The sequence below is a fragment of the Hemicordylus capensis genome, chromosome 5 (assembly GCF_027244095.1).
Source record: "Hemicordylus capensis ecotype Gifberg chromosome 5, rHemCap1.1.pri, whole genome shotgun sequence".
In the NCBI taxonomy this organism is placed as follows: domain Eukaryota; kingdom Metazoa; phylum Chordata; class Lepidosauria; order Squamata; family Cordylidae; genus Hemicordylus; species Hemicordylus capensis.
The window spans coordinates 18369519-18388603 of record NC_069661.1 but is presented as its reverse complement, the minus strand read 5'-3'; the positions used below and the strand labels follow the sequence as shown (position 1 = coordinate 18388603).

General features: G+C 44.1%; 1 protein-coding gene across 14 annotated transcripts in view; it reads left to right on the top strand.

Annotated features, from left to right (window-relative positions):
* Positions 1 to 19085, top strand: part of SEC31A (SEC31 homolog A, COPII coat complex component) — a 97736-nt gene that overhangs the window by 75849 nt on the left and 2802 nt on the right. For 8 of the 14 annotated variants that reach the window (XM_053252138.1, XM_053252137.1, XM_053252143.1 and 5 more), the window contains 6 exons: positions 276 to 408; positions 2108 to 2461; positions 7535 to 7573; positions 12636 to 12694; positions 14118 to 14390; positions 16332 to 16451. In XM_053252138.1, the coding sequence (XP_053108113.1) occupies positions 276 to 408; positions 2108 to 2461; positions 7535 to 7573; positions 12636 to 12694; positions 14118 to 14390; positions 16332 to 16451 (978 nt within the window). The remainder of the gene's footprint in view (positions 1 to 275; positions 409 to 2107; positions 2462 to 7534; positions 7574 to 12635; positions 12695 to 14117; positions 14391 to 16331; positions 16452 to 19085) is intronic. The other 6 variants (XM_053252141.1, XM_053252146.1, XM_053252144.1 and 3 more) reach the window with 3 other exon arrangements.

Genomic DNA, 19085 nt, shown 5'->3' with positions numbered 1-19085 from the left:
TTGCACCAGTTTTAACAAAGACTTTGCAGGTTGAGATTGCCAGCCTCTTAGTAACTTGTTGCATTTTACATCTTTGTTTGGGTTGTGGTTCACATTTATGTTCAAAAGCCTTGACTCATAACGGTGGGAAGTACACAGGAATGACATGTGGGCTTATGGCTGCTGTGAGTTAAGAACCTGGAAAAGCATCACCCCAAGATGATCCATTTTTTTGCTTCCACATATCCAAGTGTAACCCTTTTTTTGGACTGTTTTTCCCCTTGTTTTTTCCCCAGGGCGAAAACCCACCTCCTCCTCCAGGGTTTATAATGCAAAGGGCAGTTAATCCAAATGTACCACCACAGCAGCCGGCATCTCCTGCTTATAATGTGTATTCTCAAATGGGGGCACGACAGGCATATCCACAACGTAAGTATCAGCCACCTTTCTCCCTCCTTTTTATGCCTCTGAATACCAGTTGCTGGGGAGCAACAGTAGAAGAGGGTACATGCCTTCATCTCCTGCTTGTAGGCTTCTCAGAGGCATCTGGTGGGCCACTGTGGATAACAGGATGTTGGACTAGATAGACCTTGGCTTGATCCAGCAGGGCTTTTCTTTATGTTCTTATGTAATGTTACTCAAAGTAGGGTAAAAAATTAACCCCTAATTTTTCTCATGAGGAAAACAAATCAGGTTTGAAGAAAGATATTCCACACTTGTGCTTCATCTCTTTTTGGACCTTGTGTACACAAATACAGAATTTTGTGAATTGTGCTGTGCCTGCGTGCATCATCTCCATAACTGAGAATCCCCATCATGGGGGACCGACCACAGACCATGTTCCTGGCTGCAGACCACTGCCTGGATAAACAGTGGTCCCCAAGAACACAGATATTGACCATCACTGTTAAACAGTAACCATATATAAATCTCTGGATTTGACAAGAAAAACAAGATACAAATAATTTTATTCCATGGTTCTCTAACTTGGGTCCCCTGATGTTGTTGGACTACAATGTCCCATCATTGAGAACCCCTAATCATACTAATAAAGTATAACAAGTTTGATTTGTTCCCCCATCTTATTTTAAGAGCTCAGAATGGTCTACAAGTTATCCATATCTTACAATGTCTTCCTAGCAATATTGAAGGGGCAAGAGAGAGAGTGTGTAATTTGCGTGAAGCCCCCACCCTCAGTGAGATTTATGGCAGAGCAGTGATTTAAACCTCCTGTCTCTGGTTCTCTCTCATTCAAATCCAGTTCATGGTCTGCTCTGTGACATTGGTGCTTGTTAGAATTGACAGATGGCTCTTAGGACATCTTAGAGATGTTGAATAAATAAGCTATAGATTTTGCAGTAAAACAACTGCAGTCTTGTGTTCATATTCTTTCCTTACTCCCTCCCCACCATAAAGTGAATAGCTAATGTTACAATACTTAATATCCAAGCAATTTCTAACATTAGGGCAGAATAGGGGACAGAGATTTTGGGGGAGCCGGGAATTGTCTGTCCAATGTTAATGACTATAATTTCAAATTATTCATTTGGTGAATAATGTGTCCTGTGCATTAGTAAATGTGAATTGTTAATTTTTTAATAAATCCTCATGTTAATCCCCCACCCACCCGTTCATCTTTTACCTAGAAGCAATGAAGACTGTTTTTCAATAACATAGGAAGCTGCCATATACTGAGTCAGACCATTGGTCCATCTCGCTCATTATTGTCTACACAGACTGGCAGCGGCTTCTCCAAGGTTACAGGCAGGAATCTCTCAGCCGTATCTTGGAGATGCCAGGGGAGGAACTTGGAACCTAGATGCTCTTCCCAGAGCAGCTCCGTCCCCTGAGGGGAATATCTCAGTGCTCACACATCAAGTCTCCCTTTCATATGCAACCAGGGCAGACCCTGCTTAGCTAAGGGGACAAGGCTTGCTTCCTACCACAAGACCAGCTCTCCTTTTTTTCTGTTACATGGGTCATGTCAATGGAAATAAGTCAAAGTCTATGATCCAGAATAATTATGAAGAGAGAGAAAACATCCCTCGACGGAGGGATATATTTTCAACATATGAGTCAGAACTCTCTTTACTAACTAAAATTCTCCTTTCCTTCCCCTTCTGTATAGCTTGTCAGCCAGCACAGCCGTATTCTTTTGGAACGGGGGGACCGTCACTCTATCAGCCACAACAACAACCTCTTGCTCCTCCTGCTTCAGCCTCTTACGCTAACCCCAATCCTCCTTATATGCCCTCAAATCCTCCCAGTACCATGCCTTCTCCCTTATATCCAGCACAGCCCCAAGCTTCTCCAACAACCTTGAATCCCTCTTCTCTGCCGCCGCCTCCCCCTCCTCCCTCTGATGCTTCCTTCCAGCATGGCAGGCCAGGAGGCCCAGCATCCTCTATGCCGTTTGGGCTGCCTCCTGGACCCACAGGTACAGAGTCTGCAACCGCTGAGTTCTCTGCATCCCAAAGGACAGGTCTGCGCTTGAAAGGGGGCTTTTTTTGCATTTTGGAATCGGGGCATAGATATGCATATGTCTCTTTGGCATGTTTATTCGCAGTGCAAAAGTTTGGTTACGTGCTGGTGTCTTCTGAAAGTGTCATCATCACCCATTGCCTTTCTGCCCACTGTGTAGCATGTAGGACTTGCTCACTTACTGCTGGAACCAAGCAGCACAATAGCTTCCACATTGTGAGTCAGAACGTACAGAAATAGACTGTACATTCAGAGAGCCCTTCAGTGCCTGGCTCGTGGGCTGATGTGTGGTTACAAAAAGCTGTTATCAACTGAAGGGGAACCTGAATGTGCTAACCCGAAGCCAAAATCAGCACCTTTGTGTCTGTGAATTAGGTAGCAGCCCCAAAACCAGCCACTCATCAGAGTGGAGGACTGTCTAGTCAAATGGATGTGGAATGGAGTCTAGTGGCTGCTGCTGCTTCTATTGTGTCCCAAATTTATGTTCGTCACAGATCACAAGCAACTAGCTGAGCACCCCAAGCCTGCCATCGTGAAGTGTACACCCTGCTATTCATGCCCCAACATTCCCTGCTCCCGAAACATGTCAAGCTTCTGATCCTGTGATACAGCTGTCCTTGCATATTTATTTAAGCACACAGATGTAATCACACCTGGCAGGCAGTGGCTTTGTACTTTCCTCAAGCATCATGGCAGTAGCAACTGCATCACTCCAGGAGAAATAAAAGGCAGCTCTTAAGTGCCCTCTTGGTCTTCAAGACATGATTGACCAACATTCTTACTTTGTTAGTCCCTTTGGCCTGTCTTGATAGCTGGGACACTGAGGACTAGATAGCCTGTTCTAACCAGCTTTCCCTCACACTTGAATACCCAGACCTGTTTGCTGTAATGCCCGTACTCCCTGCTTGAGGCACAAAGTGGTCTAGACCAGGGATTCTCAATGTTGGGTCCCCAGATGTTGGACTTCAACTCCCAGAATCCCCAACCAAAGGCCACTGGGGCTGGTGGTTATGAGAGTTGAAGTCCAGTAACATCTGGGGACCCATTGTTGAGAATCCCTGGTCTAGACTGCATGGATGAAGGCCTGTAGGTTTGCCGAGGTTGATGTGTCGAGGTTCTGGCTTGGGGCACCAAGTGGGGTTAGAAGCCCTGCATTCCCTTCCAGTTCTGATTCTGTCAGCCATAAGCCCTCAAACCTGACTTACGTTGGCCACTTTTATAAACAGCAGTGAGGATAAATGCAGAGTTGGGCTTTTACCTGATGGCTGCTTCACACATGTGAACATGTTTGTGCTAATCCATAATGAGATGTACATAGGAACATAGGAAGCTGCCATATACTGAGTCAGACCATTGGTCTATCTAGCTCAGTATTGTCTACCCAGACCGGCAGCAGCTTCTCCAAGGGTGCAGGCAGGAATCTCTCTCAGCCCTATCTTGGAGATGCTGCCAGGGAGGGAACCTGGAGCCTAGATGCTCTTCCCAGAAAATACAAAATATTATACAGTTAATGTGTGCCAGGAAGCTGGGGTTGGCCACATCTGCCCACCAGGTATTCTCGCTGTGGTGCAGTCACATTTGATACTGTATGACGTCCTTTGTCTTAAAGTATCTCGCTGAATGGGGCTGGCATCTTCTCACTTAGGAGCCCTGGAAAATGCATTATGTGGAGTTAGGGTTCTCATTTCAAGTAAAGCTTATATTGATCGGAACTTTCCCTTGAATGAATGAATGAAAATTAAAGGCCATAATCAGTGTACAAATTATATCCTAATTCTAAGCAAAACACAATGGTATTGAGCCAGTGACCCAATATATCACTCCCCATGCCCTTCTGATAACTGCTGCTTCTCATCTGGGGTCACACTAATATGTGTGACTTGAGGCTGCAGTTTTGAACCAGCTGTGAGAAATGGTACTGATGAAACAACTTAGAAGCGCCTTTAGAAGCATTCAGCTTTCCTCACCATAAACTAAACAGAAGCATGTGTGCATGACCTGAACCTTTGTTGTTATGTGTGTGTTGGCATGGCATGAAAAGTGCGTGACTCGGAACCAAAGAGCTGTTTTGACCCTGCTTTTGTAAATGGTTTTGGCTTGGGTAGCTTTAATGCATGATAACAGACCCGGCTCTTTATCAGTGTCATTCAGCTTAAAAAAAATAATTACAATTGACTACTAGAGGAGGAAGACATGACATGTGTATTTTGTTAGAGATATTGGGGGGGGGGGTACATTTTCCCAGGAGGTGAAGTGAAATGACATTACTTCTACAGCAGCTGCCTTTGCAGACTACTAACGACAATTGCTCTTTTTACTGCTTAAAAGAAAAAGACTGGAGTACTTCGAGAATTCATTCCTAGGATTTAAAGCCTCTTGCTGCACCAAAGATAACTAAAACATCCAGAGGATTAGCCGTCTTAGTCTGTTGACTCAAAAAGAGTCGTCTGGTTGCACAGCATAAACTGAAAGTGTCCATGAAAGCTTATGCTGAAATGCATTTGTTAGTCTTTAAGGTGCTACAAGATTTCTGTTGTTTCTGGTGACTGCCGGTTTTCAGTAGTAATGAGTGAACCTCTTACATCCAATTCATAATTGATCTTCTGAAAATGAATGAATTAGGAGGATCCCTCCCAGATATTTCAAACTAATTGTTATAGGCCCCATCACTTTCTCAGTGATGTCATAGGGAGTGTGACAGGACCTAGAAGCCCTGCCCTCAGCCTTCGCCTCTCCTGGTCTGGGTGGGTCCCACCTCACTACCACCCCTCTGTGTTACTTACATGAAGGGATGGCAGTGGTTGAAAAAACATCATTTCCAGGCCTGGAGGGGTGCAGGCATCAGGAAGCCCTCCAAGACAATGCAGAATCGATGCATCAGTTACTTTTCTAATTTCTTTGCATTCCAGTTCTTGGTTGGATCGGACACTTGCAAAGAACACCAGCTTGGGCCTTATCAAATTATACAGGGTTCTGTTGCATCAGAGAGGTAGCATTGTCAATAACCATGAAGGCTGGGCTGCTGCCTAAGTGCCCAGTTAACTAGGCGCCCCACGTGACTGACATTCAAGACTTTGTGCTGACTTTAAGCAAAAGAATTGTTCTGCCACGTCCCTGATCGCATCTCTGAACAGAAGCATCTATAAACTTGCACTTCCAATTAAAAGAAAACTCATTAGATCAGTCTTTAAAGACAATAGGTAGTATCCACAGTGGTGCTTGCAGAAGGAACTTGCGTGGTTATGATGCTCTGCAAAGCTGCATTACCTCTAGCGGAAGAGGAACTGCCCAAATGTGTATTGCACAATGAGTTCCCAGTTTCTACATATACGGACTTATGCAAAGGTTGTGCAACAAATTGCACTGGTGCAAGAACTACTCTAGAAGTTAACTTCTTTACGCAGTGGCCATGTGCTGCATCGTTACTTTAGCCTAGTAAAACAGCATTTACGCTAGGAAGACTAGTCTGGGTGTGGTCTGGTATTGCCTCTGCATTGGATGGTTAGGGCAGAGGTCACATTTCAGAATCTTTGACGGAGCATCATCTTCTCTGCATCACCCCAGGGAGCATGGAAGACGGGTGGACTGCAATACAACCTTTTGTATTCAGCCCTTGCCATTTGTCAGGCTACTTCCCATAGGGAAGAAGACTAATTCGATCATCATGTTTGTGCCTGTGTGTGCCCCTCTAACAATGTTTGTGTTTCCAGTCTGATACAAACCAAATTAACAGCATATGGGAGGGAGCCCCAATGGTGATTTTTTTTTTTTTTTTTTTTTTTTTTTGCCTGTCTGCCATGTTGGTTCAAGATGGCTTCTCAAAGTGTAGGCAACACGCCTTTGTAACCCATGTGCTGCCAGTTGGATACAAACCAGATTCATGGCACATGGGAGGAGGTCCTAGGTAAGAGTCAAAGTGTTAAAATAAGTGGAAAATAGACTCCATTAGTTCTAGTTAAATTTATTTCCACATTTCTTCATCTAAAGAACTTTGGGTAGTGTTGAAAGGATTTCCCCATGTATCCACACATCACCACTGTAAGATAAAGTGAAGTTGAAAGAAAATGACACCCATAATCATCCAGTAAACTTGATTGATGAGCAGGAATTGGAACCCTGGTTTCTCTAATCCAATGTCAGCATTCTGTCTATACCACCGGTGACTTTCAAACTAGAGTTCCCTGGAACTTAGTGGGAACTCCTCCGTGAGAAGACCATTGATGGCAGATGAGCTTCCTTGGCTTTTCTTTCATTATTTACAAGACAGTGTCTTGTGAGTTCTAGAATTAGCTCATACAGGGCCATGGTTTTAGCCCTACAGGCCTAGCTTGTCCTCACTGGAACTGAGTGTGCACCATAGCTCACTGATTTTCAACCACAGTGGTACTTGTACCATCTTATATACTGTGCCGTCCTTTGAAAAGCCCAGCCTTATAGCATATCCCAAAATCTACAGTTCCCTGTGCCAGATGAGCCTATGTGGAAAGGCCTTGTTGGGAACCCCTGTTCTAGCTAGACAATAGTGTGCCCCAGGTGGAGAACAGGGGAATTGCAGGCTTTTGCCGAGCAAATAGTTCTGGATGGCACAAGAGAACCAAATGGCATCTTGCAGGGACCTAACCATTATCTATCTCCTGCCCTAACTAGTTGATGCTCTGTCATCCACACCCCACAAATCCTTGGTGAAATGTTCAAAGAATGTTTTCAGTAGCCCGGTTCCATTAGTAAATGGTTGGATTCACTTCTTAAAAACAGAGACAACATAACTCTTTAAATGTGTTCTGTCTGAAGGTCTCAAAGCCTCTGTTGATGAGGGAAACTTGTTCAATTTTATTTATTTATTGTTAGATTGCCTTTTATAAAACTATCCCAAGGTGGTTTATCAGACCAAGGTGGTCTGATAAAACTCTGGAGGCATAGAGCTAGCTTTGTGGTAAAAATGTTCATATCCAGCCTGTTCTTTGCATCTCAGAAGTGATGTTCTGGTTTATACATACCTTGGAAAGCTAATAATAGAAAGTAGTAGATCTCTTTTTAAAACCGCTCCTGAGTTGTTTTTGCATTTTGTCTGCAGAATATCAATCCATACAAGACCAGGCCAGTATCCTGCAAGGTGAATTAGCTACAGCCTAAAATGGAAATCATTAAGTCACAGCATGGGAATTTAATGAATCAGACAGCAGCAGTGCATGTGACTACAAATTCAACAGCCTGTACTTGTTAAACTCAATGAAATTTAACATTTTAATGAAGACAAATGGCTCCAATCAAATGGCAGAGCTGGAATTTATAACCACAGATGTGAAAAACTTTTAAAACTGATGTTTATAGCATTACTGGCATCATAGTGTCTAAATATTGATTTCCATGGTCTGCACTAGAATTATTGGAACAGTCCTTTGAGCAAAGGGATTCTGCAGCTGCACTCTGCAATCAGAAGTGCTGAGAAGCAGTTGCCATGCAGCCTTCAGAAATGGTTGCAACTGCTCTTCAGTCGGCTGTGTGTGTGCTGTGATTGTTAAAAACAACAACAAAACCCTGCAATTTACCAGTTATGCACAGATTTGCATAATCTCTTTGTAACCTGTCGTCCACTCATGCAGATGCACAAAATGAAGAACTGGAGTGGAGGGGGCTGTGTTGGTGAGGCTCTCTCTTTCCACTAGAGGCTCCCCATCCGGACCAAAAAACAGCAGAATGACCTTGGCAGCCTACAAGAGCCCCAGGACCATCATGGGCAAGGGAGTGCTCTTGTACTGCAAGGCAAAATTCCTAGCAGCAGGGAGCAGTGTTCAGGCACGAAATATAGGAGCACCGTATGGAGTTGGATTACTGCCGAGTCAGAGCATTAATCCATCTGGCTCAGTTCTGCATCCTCTGACTGGCAGTGGTTCTCCAGAGTTCTAGACAGGGTTTTTCCCAGCTCTGCCTAGAAATCCAGAGACTGAAGCTGGGGCCCTCTGCATACAAAGCTATGAGCTCTGCTGCTAAGTAGCCAGTGCCTCAGCTGGCCGGGGCCTTAAGATCCAGAGGTTCAGCCCTTTAGCCCAGGAAAGCTCCCAGGATGGGCTTGGGGCTAGAGGGGGAGGGCAAGCTCACTCCCACCCTTCAGTCCCAAATGCATCACTGGGGCCTGGGCAAAGGAGCTCTGCCATGGCCTGGCACCACAGCCCAAGAGCTCTCACCTGGCATCTCCAGGGTCCCCTTACCTGACAGGTGAGTAACTTGTAGTTGTGGGTGAGAGGGACATGTAAAACACACATTTGACTTGATTTTTTTTTTTAAAAAAAGCAAAGGGAACAGCAGACATGTTCAAGAAGCCAAATTCTGTGCCATCTCTGCACATATCCCCAATATGTTCCCATGGAATATTCACAGCATACACATAGCCCTACCTGTATTTGCAAACGAACTGCAGAGCCATGCAGGATGGTTATCCAGTTTCTCAAAAAGATTGAGTGGATCCTAGAGTTTACACTGTGTGGTTATAAGTGCTAGCTGTGTTCTTGCTCATTTAGTGCTGTTGTGTAATAAATTTGCCTTTCCTTTTTTAACGTAAGCAGCCTTTGTTGGCTTCAGTATAGCAGGTCCTAGTGAAGGCAGTACGAGGTAGGACAGCATGGAGTGTGTCGATCCATAGAGTGACCGAGAGTCAGACACGACTGAAAGGCTAGAGAGACAGTGTGAAGGCTGTATCTGAAACACACCTGTGAGAAAATCCTGCAGACTCTTGAACAAGAGCAAATTCTACCAGTAGATTCTCCTGTATTGGCCATTTTACAATTCATTCTATTCAAACACGGCAGGAAGGAGTTACTTCTATTGATGAAAGCATTAATAATCTATTCCTACTTGACCCAGGCCCTCAAAACAGCTTATTAGTAGTAATATAGAAATGATAGCTTTCATGGACCGGATATGGGATCTGTAAGAATAGCCCTGCTGGATCAGGCCCAAGGCCTATCTAGCCCGGCATCCTGTTTCACGGTGTGGCCCTCCATATACCTCTGGGAAAGCCCCAGGCAAGAGCTGAGGGCATCCCCTCTCTCCTGAGGTTACTTCCCTGCAACTGGTATGTCGATGCATTTTGCCTCTGATGCTGGAGGGTGATAGCATGCCCCTAGGAATACATTTCCATTCAGTTCTCTTTTTGTCACCCATAATGATTTTGTGGAGGACTCTGGACCTCCTAGGTTTTCTAGCTTGTTGGATTCTATCCCTTCTTTAATATAAAGTGCTACTTCACCCCTCACAAACTCTACAGAAAGGATAAGAAGGGGGGGGGGGTGTTCACACACACCCTTCTTATCCTTTCTGTAGAGTTTGTATCCAGGAATAACAGTTTTCCATTGGTTCTAATTGTTGCACCAGATTTCCATTATGCCCACTATATCTATGTTTTCATTAGCAACCAAGCACTCCAGCTCACCTATCTTGGCTTGGAGGCTTCTGGCATTGATATACAAACACCTATAAGCAGAGGATCTTACCTGGCATTAGCGTTTGCTCTCTCTCTTTCTCTCTCACTGTCATATGGCCTTTTTGACTAGCTGTCATGTGTTTCTGTCTGCTCTGTCCCCTTTTGGTTTATCTGAAAATGTTTCATCCTTACATCTTAGGGGATTTTGCTTGCCAAACCAGATACCACCCGGTTTCTGTCGGCAATCACCTAGGCATGATTTTAAAAGCTGTTCTGCAGCCTTTTTTATAGCGGCAGCCATCTAGTTCCATCTTGGTTCAAGTGGAGCCTTTCCCTTTTGTACAGGCTTTGCTTGCTCCAAAATGTATCCCAGTGCCTAACAAATCTAAACCCCTCCTCCCAACACCACCATCTTGTCCATGCATCGAAATGCCTCAGTTCCGCCTGTCTTGCTGGTCCTGCATGTAGAACAGGTAGCACTTCAGAGAACTCTACCCAGAGGGTTCTGGACTTCAGTATGCTACCTAGCGGCCTAAATTTGACTTCCAGGGCCTCCCAACTGCATTTCCTAACATCATTGGTGCCAACACACCACAACAGCTAACTTTTCCCCAGCACTGCCTAACAGCCTATCTAGATGCCACATAAAGTCTGCAATCTTCCCCCTGGGCAGGCAAGTCATCATGTGGTCTACACGGGGGTTGCAAACCTATTTCTCTATACCCCAAATGATTGAAACACCCACTGCTAGGAGGCTCCCAATCCCTAGAGGGGATTCAGGACTGTTCTTTTTGGAATAATTTTGCATTGTTTTTGGGGGGGGGAAATAATTATTAATTAGGAAAGAAAAACAAAGGTTTGCTGATTCTCCTGGTCTCAGGTTTTTCTTAAGAGCTGCTTCCATATTTTCTGTAAAGGTAGCTTAGGAACTTGTGCCCACACCCCTTTGGGATTCTGGCCAACGTTAGCGACATTCCATTTACTAGAGATTCTCAAACTTGGGTCCCTAGATGTTGGACTACAACTCCCATCATCCCCAGCCACATGTATCAAGCAGAGTTGATCCCCAGCCCCTTAACTCTGTTCTGGAGTCTTGTGGGTACTATAATGTGTGCATTTTAGCACATATTGACTTCCCCATCCATTTCACTGAACCAGAACAGCTCTGTCTCTGCATCCCACTTGCACACAAGCATCTGTTTCCTCCACTGAAATGAGTGGAACAGTGTTTGCAAGCATAGGAGCTCCAGGCTTAGAATAGTATTCAGCCCTGTTCATCTCTTGTTTCTAGTTAATATGCTTATGAATCTGGGCAGCAAGATTTGCCAGAGTGTTCATTGGCTGTTAAAACGGCCTTTGTGCAGAAGAGTTGTAAATCTTAACTGGGCAGCTAAAATAGGAATGTTTACTGCTGCTTTGTGTTCCTGCTTTTCCTGCTTTAATCTGAACTCTCTTTTTAATGGTGCTGCTGGGCATTTATGGTCTGCAAGAGCCTAGTGGTTCTCTTTTTGTATTAATGCAGCAAAATTTAGTTGCCTTTTCTGAGCTGTTTTTGGAAGGGCAGTATAGAAATTGAATAAAATAATAATAATAATAATAATAATAATAATAATAATAATAATAATATCTCGGCTTGAAAGAATGATGGGCAATTCAATTCAAAATGTGCTACGCAGCAGTCGTTAGTGTAAACTAACTGCTTTCTCTCAGTGTTTGACATCCTGATTTAGTCTTGATGGGCAGTATCATGTTAGACATGACTAAGTCCCATTGGAATTTACAGAAGTCAAGTCATGACTAAGTGGTATCATTTATTTCAGTGGTGCTTAGTCATAACTAGTCTGGATGCTGCTCAATGGAAATTAAAGTTATTCTAAATACAATGCATTATTAAAATTAATTAAAATTATTCCCCCAAAATTGCAAAACTATTCCAAAAATAACAGTCTGAAGGCCTGAATTTTGGCCTTGTAGAGACACTCTGATATTATTGACAGGCCCAGTTCCATGCCTTTTTATTTTACCTAAGCATTTATCTGAATGTGCATCCTCTACATTTTGTCAGTGCAAACTATGGAGTTATCCCTAGGTTAATCTGGGGTCTCCTCTGCCTTATTTCCCAATATGATATTAAATGCAGCCATTTCAGCAATGAAATGGGTTCCACATCAGCTCAGTCTTCCTAGGCAAATAAGTAGTGGCAAACATCTTGAAATAATTACCTGCCCACATACTGGTCATAGTTTTCTACTGTAAACATTCAAGGGTATTATCCAGTACTTAAATCCTAAGAGCTTATATGTGGGTGGTAAAACTGTAGCCCCATGAAGAGCAACTCCTAACAAAATGTTCCAAACTATTGCCCATTGTAACAAATATTACTAAGCAATCCGCCGTCTGTGTACTCCATACATTATATACAGTAACGTTAGCAAAAAGTCATTTTCCTCCCTAAAGAGGCTTACAATTTGACAGAGGAAGGAAAGAAAGAGAAGGGCAAGGGTGACAGAAGCAGAATATGTCAGATGCAGTTTCCTGTACTCCAGCTTTGTTTTACTTGCAGGATCGGGACTAAACAGATTAAGCTAAAGAGTTGAAGAGGTGGATTTGCACTATTTACACATGCAAACACAAAACATATACTCTTTGGAAGTTGCAGGTGTTTATAACATGCTAATTTGCAAAGATAATGCAGCAAATTTCTCTCTTCTCCATCCCAAATATCTAGGATTCTTACAAATTTTTCTTATTGCAGGACCTCAGAATGGCTGGAATGACCCTCCTGCTTTGAACAGAGTTACAAAGAAAAAGAAGGTACTGCAAAGTATTTCTGTGTGTGTGTGTGTGTGTGTGTGTGTGTGTGTGTGTGTGAGAGAGAGAGAGAGAGAGAGAGAGAGAGAGAGAGAGATGTTTAGTAACCATTAGTGTTGCTTGTTGATTTTATTTGTAATTCTCCAGCAAGCCAAAGCAAAATTGGAGTTAACTTTCCTCCTGACTTAGTCATTTCTCATATTGTGATTTTTCTTTTTTCTTTTAACCAGGCATTATTCATTGGTAGAAACAGTAAACTGACCTTTATTGATTCAGAAAGTAATAATTTAAAAGAATAAGCCAGCATATTGCATCTGGGAGCTTCGGTTGATGTGATCAGTAGATAAAACATTTTAGTTGATCAGTGGAAGTATTTTGACCCTAGATTGAAGGGAATCTGTGCCAGTTTGGCTCTAATGTGGTGGTTGTATAAGGTAAAGTGTGCTGTCAAGTCAGTTTCGACTCCTGGCAACCACAGAGCCCTGTGGTTGTCTTTGACAGAATACAGGAGGGGTTTACCATTGCCTCCTCCCGTGCAGTATGAGATTATGCCTTTCAGCATCTTCCTGTATCACTGCTACCTGATATAGGAGTTTCCCATAGTCTGGGAAACACACCAGCGGGGATTCAAACCAGCAACCTCTGGCTTGATAAATCATTTCCCCACTGCGCCATTAGGTGTAACTGATGATGTGGTGGTTGTATAGTAGGCAGTAAACAAAAATATTTAAAGACGGCCCTTAAGTTACCACTCATTGGTTAACATACAAAAGAAGGATGCACCGGTACAGCGAGAGCAACCTAACAGAACTTTCCAACTAATTACATTGGTGCAGCAGGGAAGTGACAATTTTTGTCACTGTCCCTGTATAATCTTCACGAACATAGTTTTGGGTGGCATGGAGGGCTCCCTGGGGAAATGGAGGACATCAAAAATTGTCACTTTCCCACTGCACCAGTTAGGAAGTTCTTTTCGGCTTCTCTCTTGCTGCACCAGGACATCCTTGCTCTGCATGTCAGCCATTATTAGAGTGTGTTGTATTGCAAACCATCCAACACTTCCTTCACCAGCAGATTGCCAGCCTGTAAGTTTTCCATCATGTCTCCTATAAAGGCATCTATAACTGAGCTTTTGGTAAAATCCAAATGTATTTAAATGTTATCAGTTGGCTAACTTTTTAACTGGTTTAGCAGTCCAATGACTGATCACCCAGAATAATCTTTCATTGGCGGACCGCCCTGAAATGCACTAGTAAATTGTACGGAGTTTTATTGTGTATTAACCTTAGGATGTCTTGTGAAAGGCGGTATAAAAACTGAACAATAAATAAATAGAACCACCACCAGGTGTATCAATTTTAATACACATTTGTTGTAATGGAAAAGTGGAGCTTTTTCTTACTCATTCTTCTCGCTCTCTCCTTAGATACCAGACAGCTTCATGCCTCCTGTTCCTATCACAGCCCCCATCATGGCTCCTCTGTCAGACCCACAAGCCCAGATGCAGCAGCCTCTGGCTTCCGCCCCGCCCCCAGGCCAGGTTCCGTTCCAGCCTCCGCATCTCCTTGCAGGCCAGCCCATGCTCCAGAACCCCTTCCAGCCTGTTTCGCAGCCTGCTGGCCAGACTATCATGACTCCTGCTGTGTCAACGACTAGTATGGAAGGAGCCCCGGGAGCCCCAATTGGCAACACCATACAGGTAAGAACTGGAGCAAGACGTTCTTCACTTAGGGGGCATTCATAGCACGTTGTGAGTTCCTGCTAGCAAGGTTTCTTGGAGGAACCTGCATCTACAGGTTTCCTACAGTAGACTTTTCCCTGCAGCATTTTGAATACCAGCTAAGTTCCCACCGTGTCTAGAAGCACCGTGGGGCAATAGCGTGCCGTGGAGCATATGGAGACAGTCTTCCTGCAGAGCACCTCACAGTGGATCATGCTAGTAAAGGAAGCACAGCAGGGCTGCAACCACTTCAACCCTCCGGTCTTTCTTTGTGCATGTGGGGGAGCCTAGCTTAGAGTAAAGGTAAAGAGGAGGGGCTGCTGCAGTGGGGAAAGCCCCTGGGCAGGAGGGGGCTGCTACTTTTCTCTGCTGAAGAGAGCTGGTCTGGTGGTAGCAAGCATGACTTGTCCCCTTAGCTAAGCAGGGTCTGCCCTAGTTGTATATGAAAGGGAGACTCAATGTGTGAGCACTGTAAGATATTCCCCTCAGGGGATGGAGCCGCTCTGGGAAGAGCAGAAGGTTCCAAGTTCCCTCCTTGGCAGCATCTCCAAGATAGGCCTGAGAGAGATTCCTGCCTGCAACCTTGGAGGAGCCGCTGGCAGTCTGTGCAGGCAATACTGAGCAAGATGGACCTTGACTCAGTATATGGCAGCTTCCTATGTTCTATGTTCACGTAAGTTACTAGAATCGGAGTCTTCACTGGGACTGACAGTAGAGTGATCGAAAAAACCACAGTCAGGAAGACCCAAGGGGTGGGTAGGATCAGCCACAGCTGTCCTCCAATCTATGTTCCGTTGTGCCACGGCTCTGAAAAAGGGTGAGAGGGTTGTTTTGCCTTTCCAAGGTTTCCCCAGTTAGCCGAGCACCTCATAGATTCTCCTGCTTTCAGTCACTGCCTGTTAAGTCAGGCCATCCCTACTGCAAGACCAGGAGTCTGCCTTGGCAATCAGCTCGTGCCCCTTCCCCTCACGAGTGGGGTGACGGCCGCCTGGGCAGATCCCTTGACCCCTCATCTAGTGGCAGGGTAACCTTTACAGGCAGCTGCTGAAGTCGGAGCAAGTCACTGCCTCTTCTCTCCCCCACTAGGTCAGCCTGATCTCTGAAGGGTACTGCACAAGGAAGCCAAAATCCTTTGCCACAGTAGGGTGTCAGTGCAAGCCAAAGATCCACAATTGGTGGGTTGTGAGATCCCTGGGTTGGGGTTGCTATGCTGTGGGAGGTGGCACATTTGAAGCAACAACTGTTAGGCTCTCAGAACTTGCAGCCAGTTGATTTGAACTAAGGTCTCCTGGCTCTTAGGTGGAGATTGGCATTTTGCTTTCTCCATAATGGAGATGGAAAGTTGTCCCAGATATATCCAGGCAGCAGCAGTACAGGCTCAGCTTTAGTATACAATCCTCCCAATACAAGAGGGAAAGCAGCACATCTTCATGTCCACCTGTATCCACTGCTGACATGGCTGGCCCTTCATTAGGTGGCAGATTTGGAGGGCAGGAAATGTTTACCACCTGGGGCTGAGACCTTTGGAGGGCAAGAAATGTTTACCACCTGGGGCTGAGATAAGGGGCAGGGAACCATTTGGATTTTGTGCCTCAGATACTGAAATGTCTTGGCCTACCATGTCATGGATACTTGCCCAGAGTGGCTAGGAATAAAATCCTGGAGCAAAAACGGATTGAGGATCCTTTTATTGTTTTATTTATGTATTTATCATGGTTTTTTATACCACCTGGTATGCACATCTCTAGGCAGTGTACAAAATTTAAAACACAACATAAAACAGGGTAAAAACTTAAAATTTCACGAAGGACAGTAAAAACAGCCTGATAAAATAAAAACCAATTAAACAGTTTGAAATTAGTAAATACAAACTGAGAACAAATAAAGTGATGTTCCAAGTGACTCTTTCTTCTCAACTAGCACATGCAGTCCTTGCCCACAGAGAAGATAACGAAGAAGCCCATCCCTGAGGAGCACCTTATCCTAAAGACCACCTTTGAAGCTCTGATCCAGAGATGTCTCTCTTCAGCTACCGATCCGGTATGTCCTTCCGTGGTGGTTGTCAGCTTTCCGCATTTGAAGACAGCACTTTTTATGTAGGGTGATTGAAAATTGGGTCTTTTATTGCCCTGGTGGGCTAAATTGACGAGAGACTGTGAAATCGGAGAAACACACACGCACATCAACTCACAGAGCACTGACACACACGTTTTACTGAAACGAATTAAAGTGGTTTATTCTGGCATTAAGTGTGTTACATAGAAAATAAGGGGGAAATAAGCAACGGAACTAAGATGCATGTACAAAGAAACATAGAAACATTTTCAATACAAAAAGATACGCTTCATGCAACTATGCAGTTAATCATTCTCCTTTCCCTCCTGCTGCGTAGATCACTTGAAAGCTCTGCTTGTTTCCAGCAATAGATAGCATTGTGACTACAAAAAGAACTATTCATATTTGGCAGGGGGTGGGGGAGGAAAGAAGCATTAATATCTACCAGTCCTTGAGCTGAAGAATCTCTAGAAGTATCCATTGAGGGAGATAGCCTTAGGGCTTATACAAGACAAAGGATCAGGCTGAGGAACCCCAAGCCAAGAAGCAAGTCCTCCCAAACATATTGAGAGTCTGTTAAATCTAAACTATTGAAGAAAATGAACATTTACTCTGAAGAAACTAAGGGAATTTGATTAAAGGGGAAAATAGAGAAAGCAAGGGGGGGGGACCTTCAAAGAACTTTCCTTCTCCCCCAAACTGGTTAGTAAAAGCCCTAGTATGTCTTGCAGAAAAAGCGGGGGAAAGCCCTCAGGCTTCTAGGCTTTTATGCCCTAACTCAGTTACCCCAACTTTCCAGGCCTTTCATTGGCTGAATTAGCCACCCAGCCATCTTCATATCAATTAATAAAATAAGTTTTGCATCAGGTAATTAGAACTCTGAGTGGTTTTCAAACACATTTTCTAGTGTTCTTTGTGTGGAAACCCAAATAAATCCAGATCGATACGAACAAAGTGTCAAGAAGATCAGTTATTAGACCCTGCACTCCATCTATGGCACTTTATCTCCAGCCAGCAATGAATTAGTCAAGGTCCTTCCACTGGTTACAGTTGAAATTTGTGTTGTTTCCCATGTGCCAGTGTCAAGTCATCCAAAGTGCAGCATTGTTCGCACTCCCATCAGACTGCTGACTTGGCTGAAAAGGAAATAATGGCTCATAATTGTCAGTTCTTGACTCGGGCTACTTAAGACAGAGCCTTACAGGTCAAGTCGTCTTCTAGACACATCTGGGTAAAATAATCATCTGCTCTTCAGTGATCACATACTGAAGCTGGTGGCATCCATCACCATCTGGCAAGTCACCAGAGATTTTCTTATCAGTACTGTCTGCTTGTGCTTCAGTGATTCAGGTTGTCAGGAGAACTACAGTTACTGTGTAGTTTTAATGTGTGTCAGTTTAATGTGAACATAACCTTAGTGTGGGCTCCCTTGTGATTCTCGCAGGTGGCGCAAAGTAAGATAAGTGCTTCAATCCAATCCAAATGCTTCAAAAGAACCTAGCAAACATAAAGGACACGGAAGATGTACATCTCACAGCCCAGGCTAAGCAGGAAGCTGCTAGTGGCGTTGTATTGCCCATTTGCCTTCAGAGGGGACAGAGCCCATGCTTTGAATGCCGACGGTCTCGGGTTCGATCCCTGGCACCTTGTGTAGCAGGGCTGGGGAATCTACCCCCACCCACAGAGAGCTCCTGATAGAGGAGTCATTACTTAGAATCATAGAATGTTAGAGTTGAAGGGGGTGGAGGTAGCCCCCCCCCCCTAAAAATTGGCTGTGTCTCTGTTTCCCCTCAGTCTTTTCCCCCAGGCCTTCACACCTCTAGAAAGTAGCTTGGGGGTCTTCTACTTCAGCTCCGTGCTCAGTGCCTCCTTCTGTCATTTGGTCATTTTCTACCTTATTCTGTCTTTTACTAGTACAGCCAATGGCCAGAATTACAAGAATAAAGTCATTTAGAATTAACAACTTCATTCCGAATAACACCACAAATATAACAAAATTTAGCAACATTGAATAAATTCTCATCTTTACAATCCTTTAAAATTAACTATAGATAGTCCATTTCAGTTAATCCTGGAAACAGGATTAGTTGAGGAGAAATATATTTCTTCCTAATGTCACTAACAAATTGGCAATACAAAAGGACATGAGCTGTCATCTCAACTTTTCCCGATCCACACGGACAAACATGACAGTGCTAAGGAATATTTTGGAATCTCCCCTGCAGCACAGCTGTATTCATGGCATTACAACGGTCCAAAGTTAAAGCCCTACGAAATTTAGGTACAGTAAGAAGAGATAAATATCTAGCTGGAGAATAACTGACAGTTTCAACATTCAGGAAAAAACCCGTAGGAATTAGACACCTGTCAGTCTGAGATTCCACATCCCAAATCCTTGCCTTGCCTTATTCTGGAAGGGGAAAGATGGCAGCCAACATGAGCCAGCCACTGAGAAAGTTCTCCGCCTTTTGAGGTGCTGCTGAACCTGCCACTGCCCATAGTGGCACAGCAAAACACATTACTTTCTCCAGTACCACTCTCCCAACATACATTTCAGGTTGTCAGTGGCAATTGGACAAGTAGTTACATTCAGAATCTGCAAGCCAAAACCTGCATGAA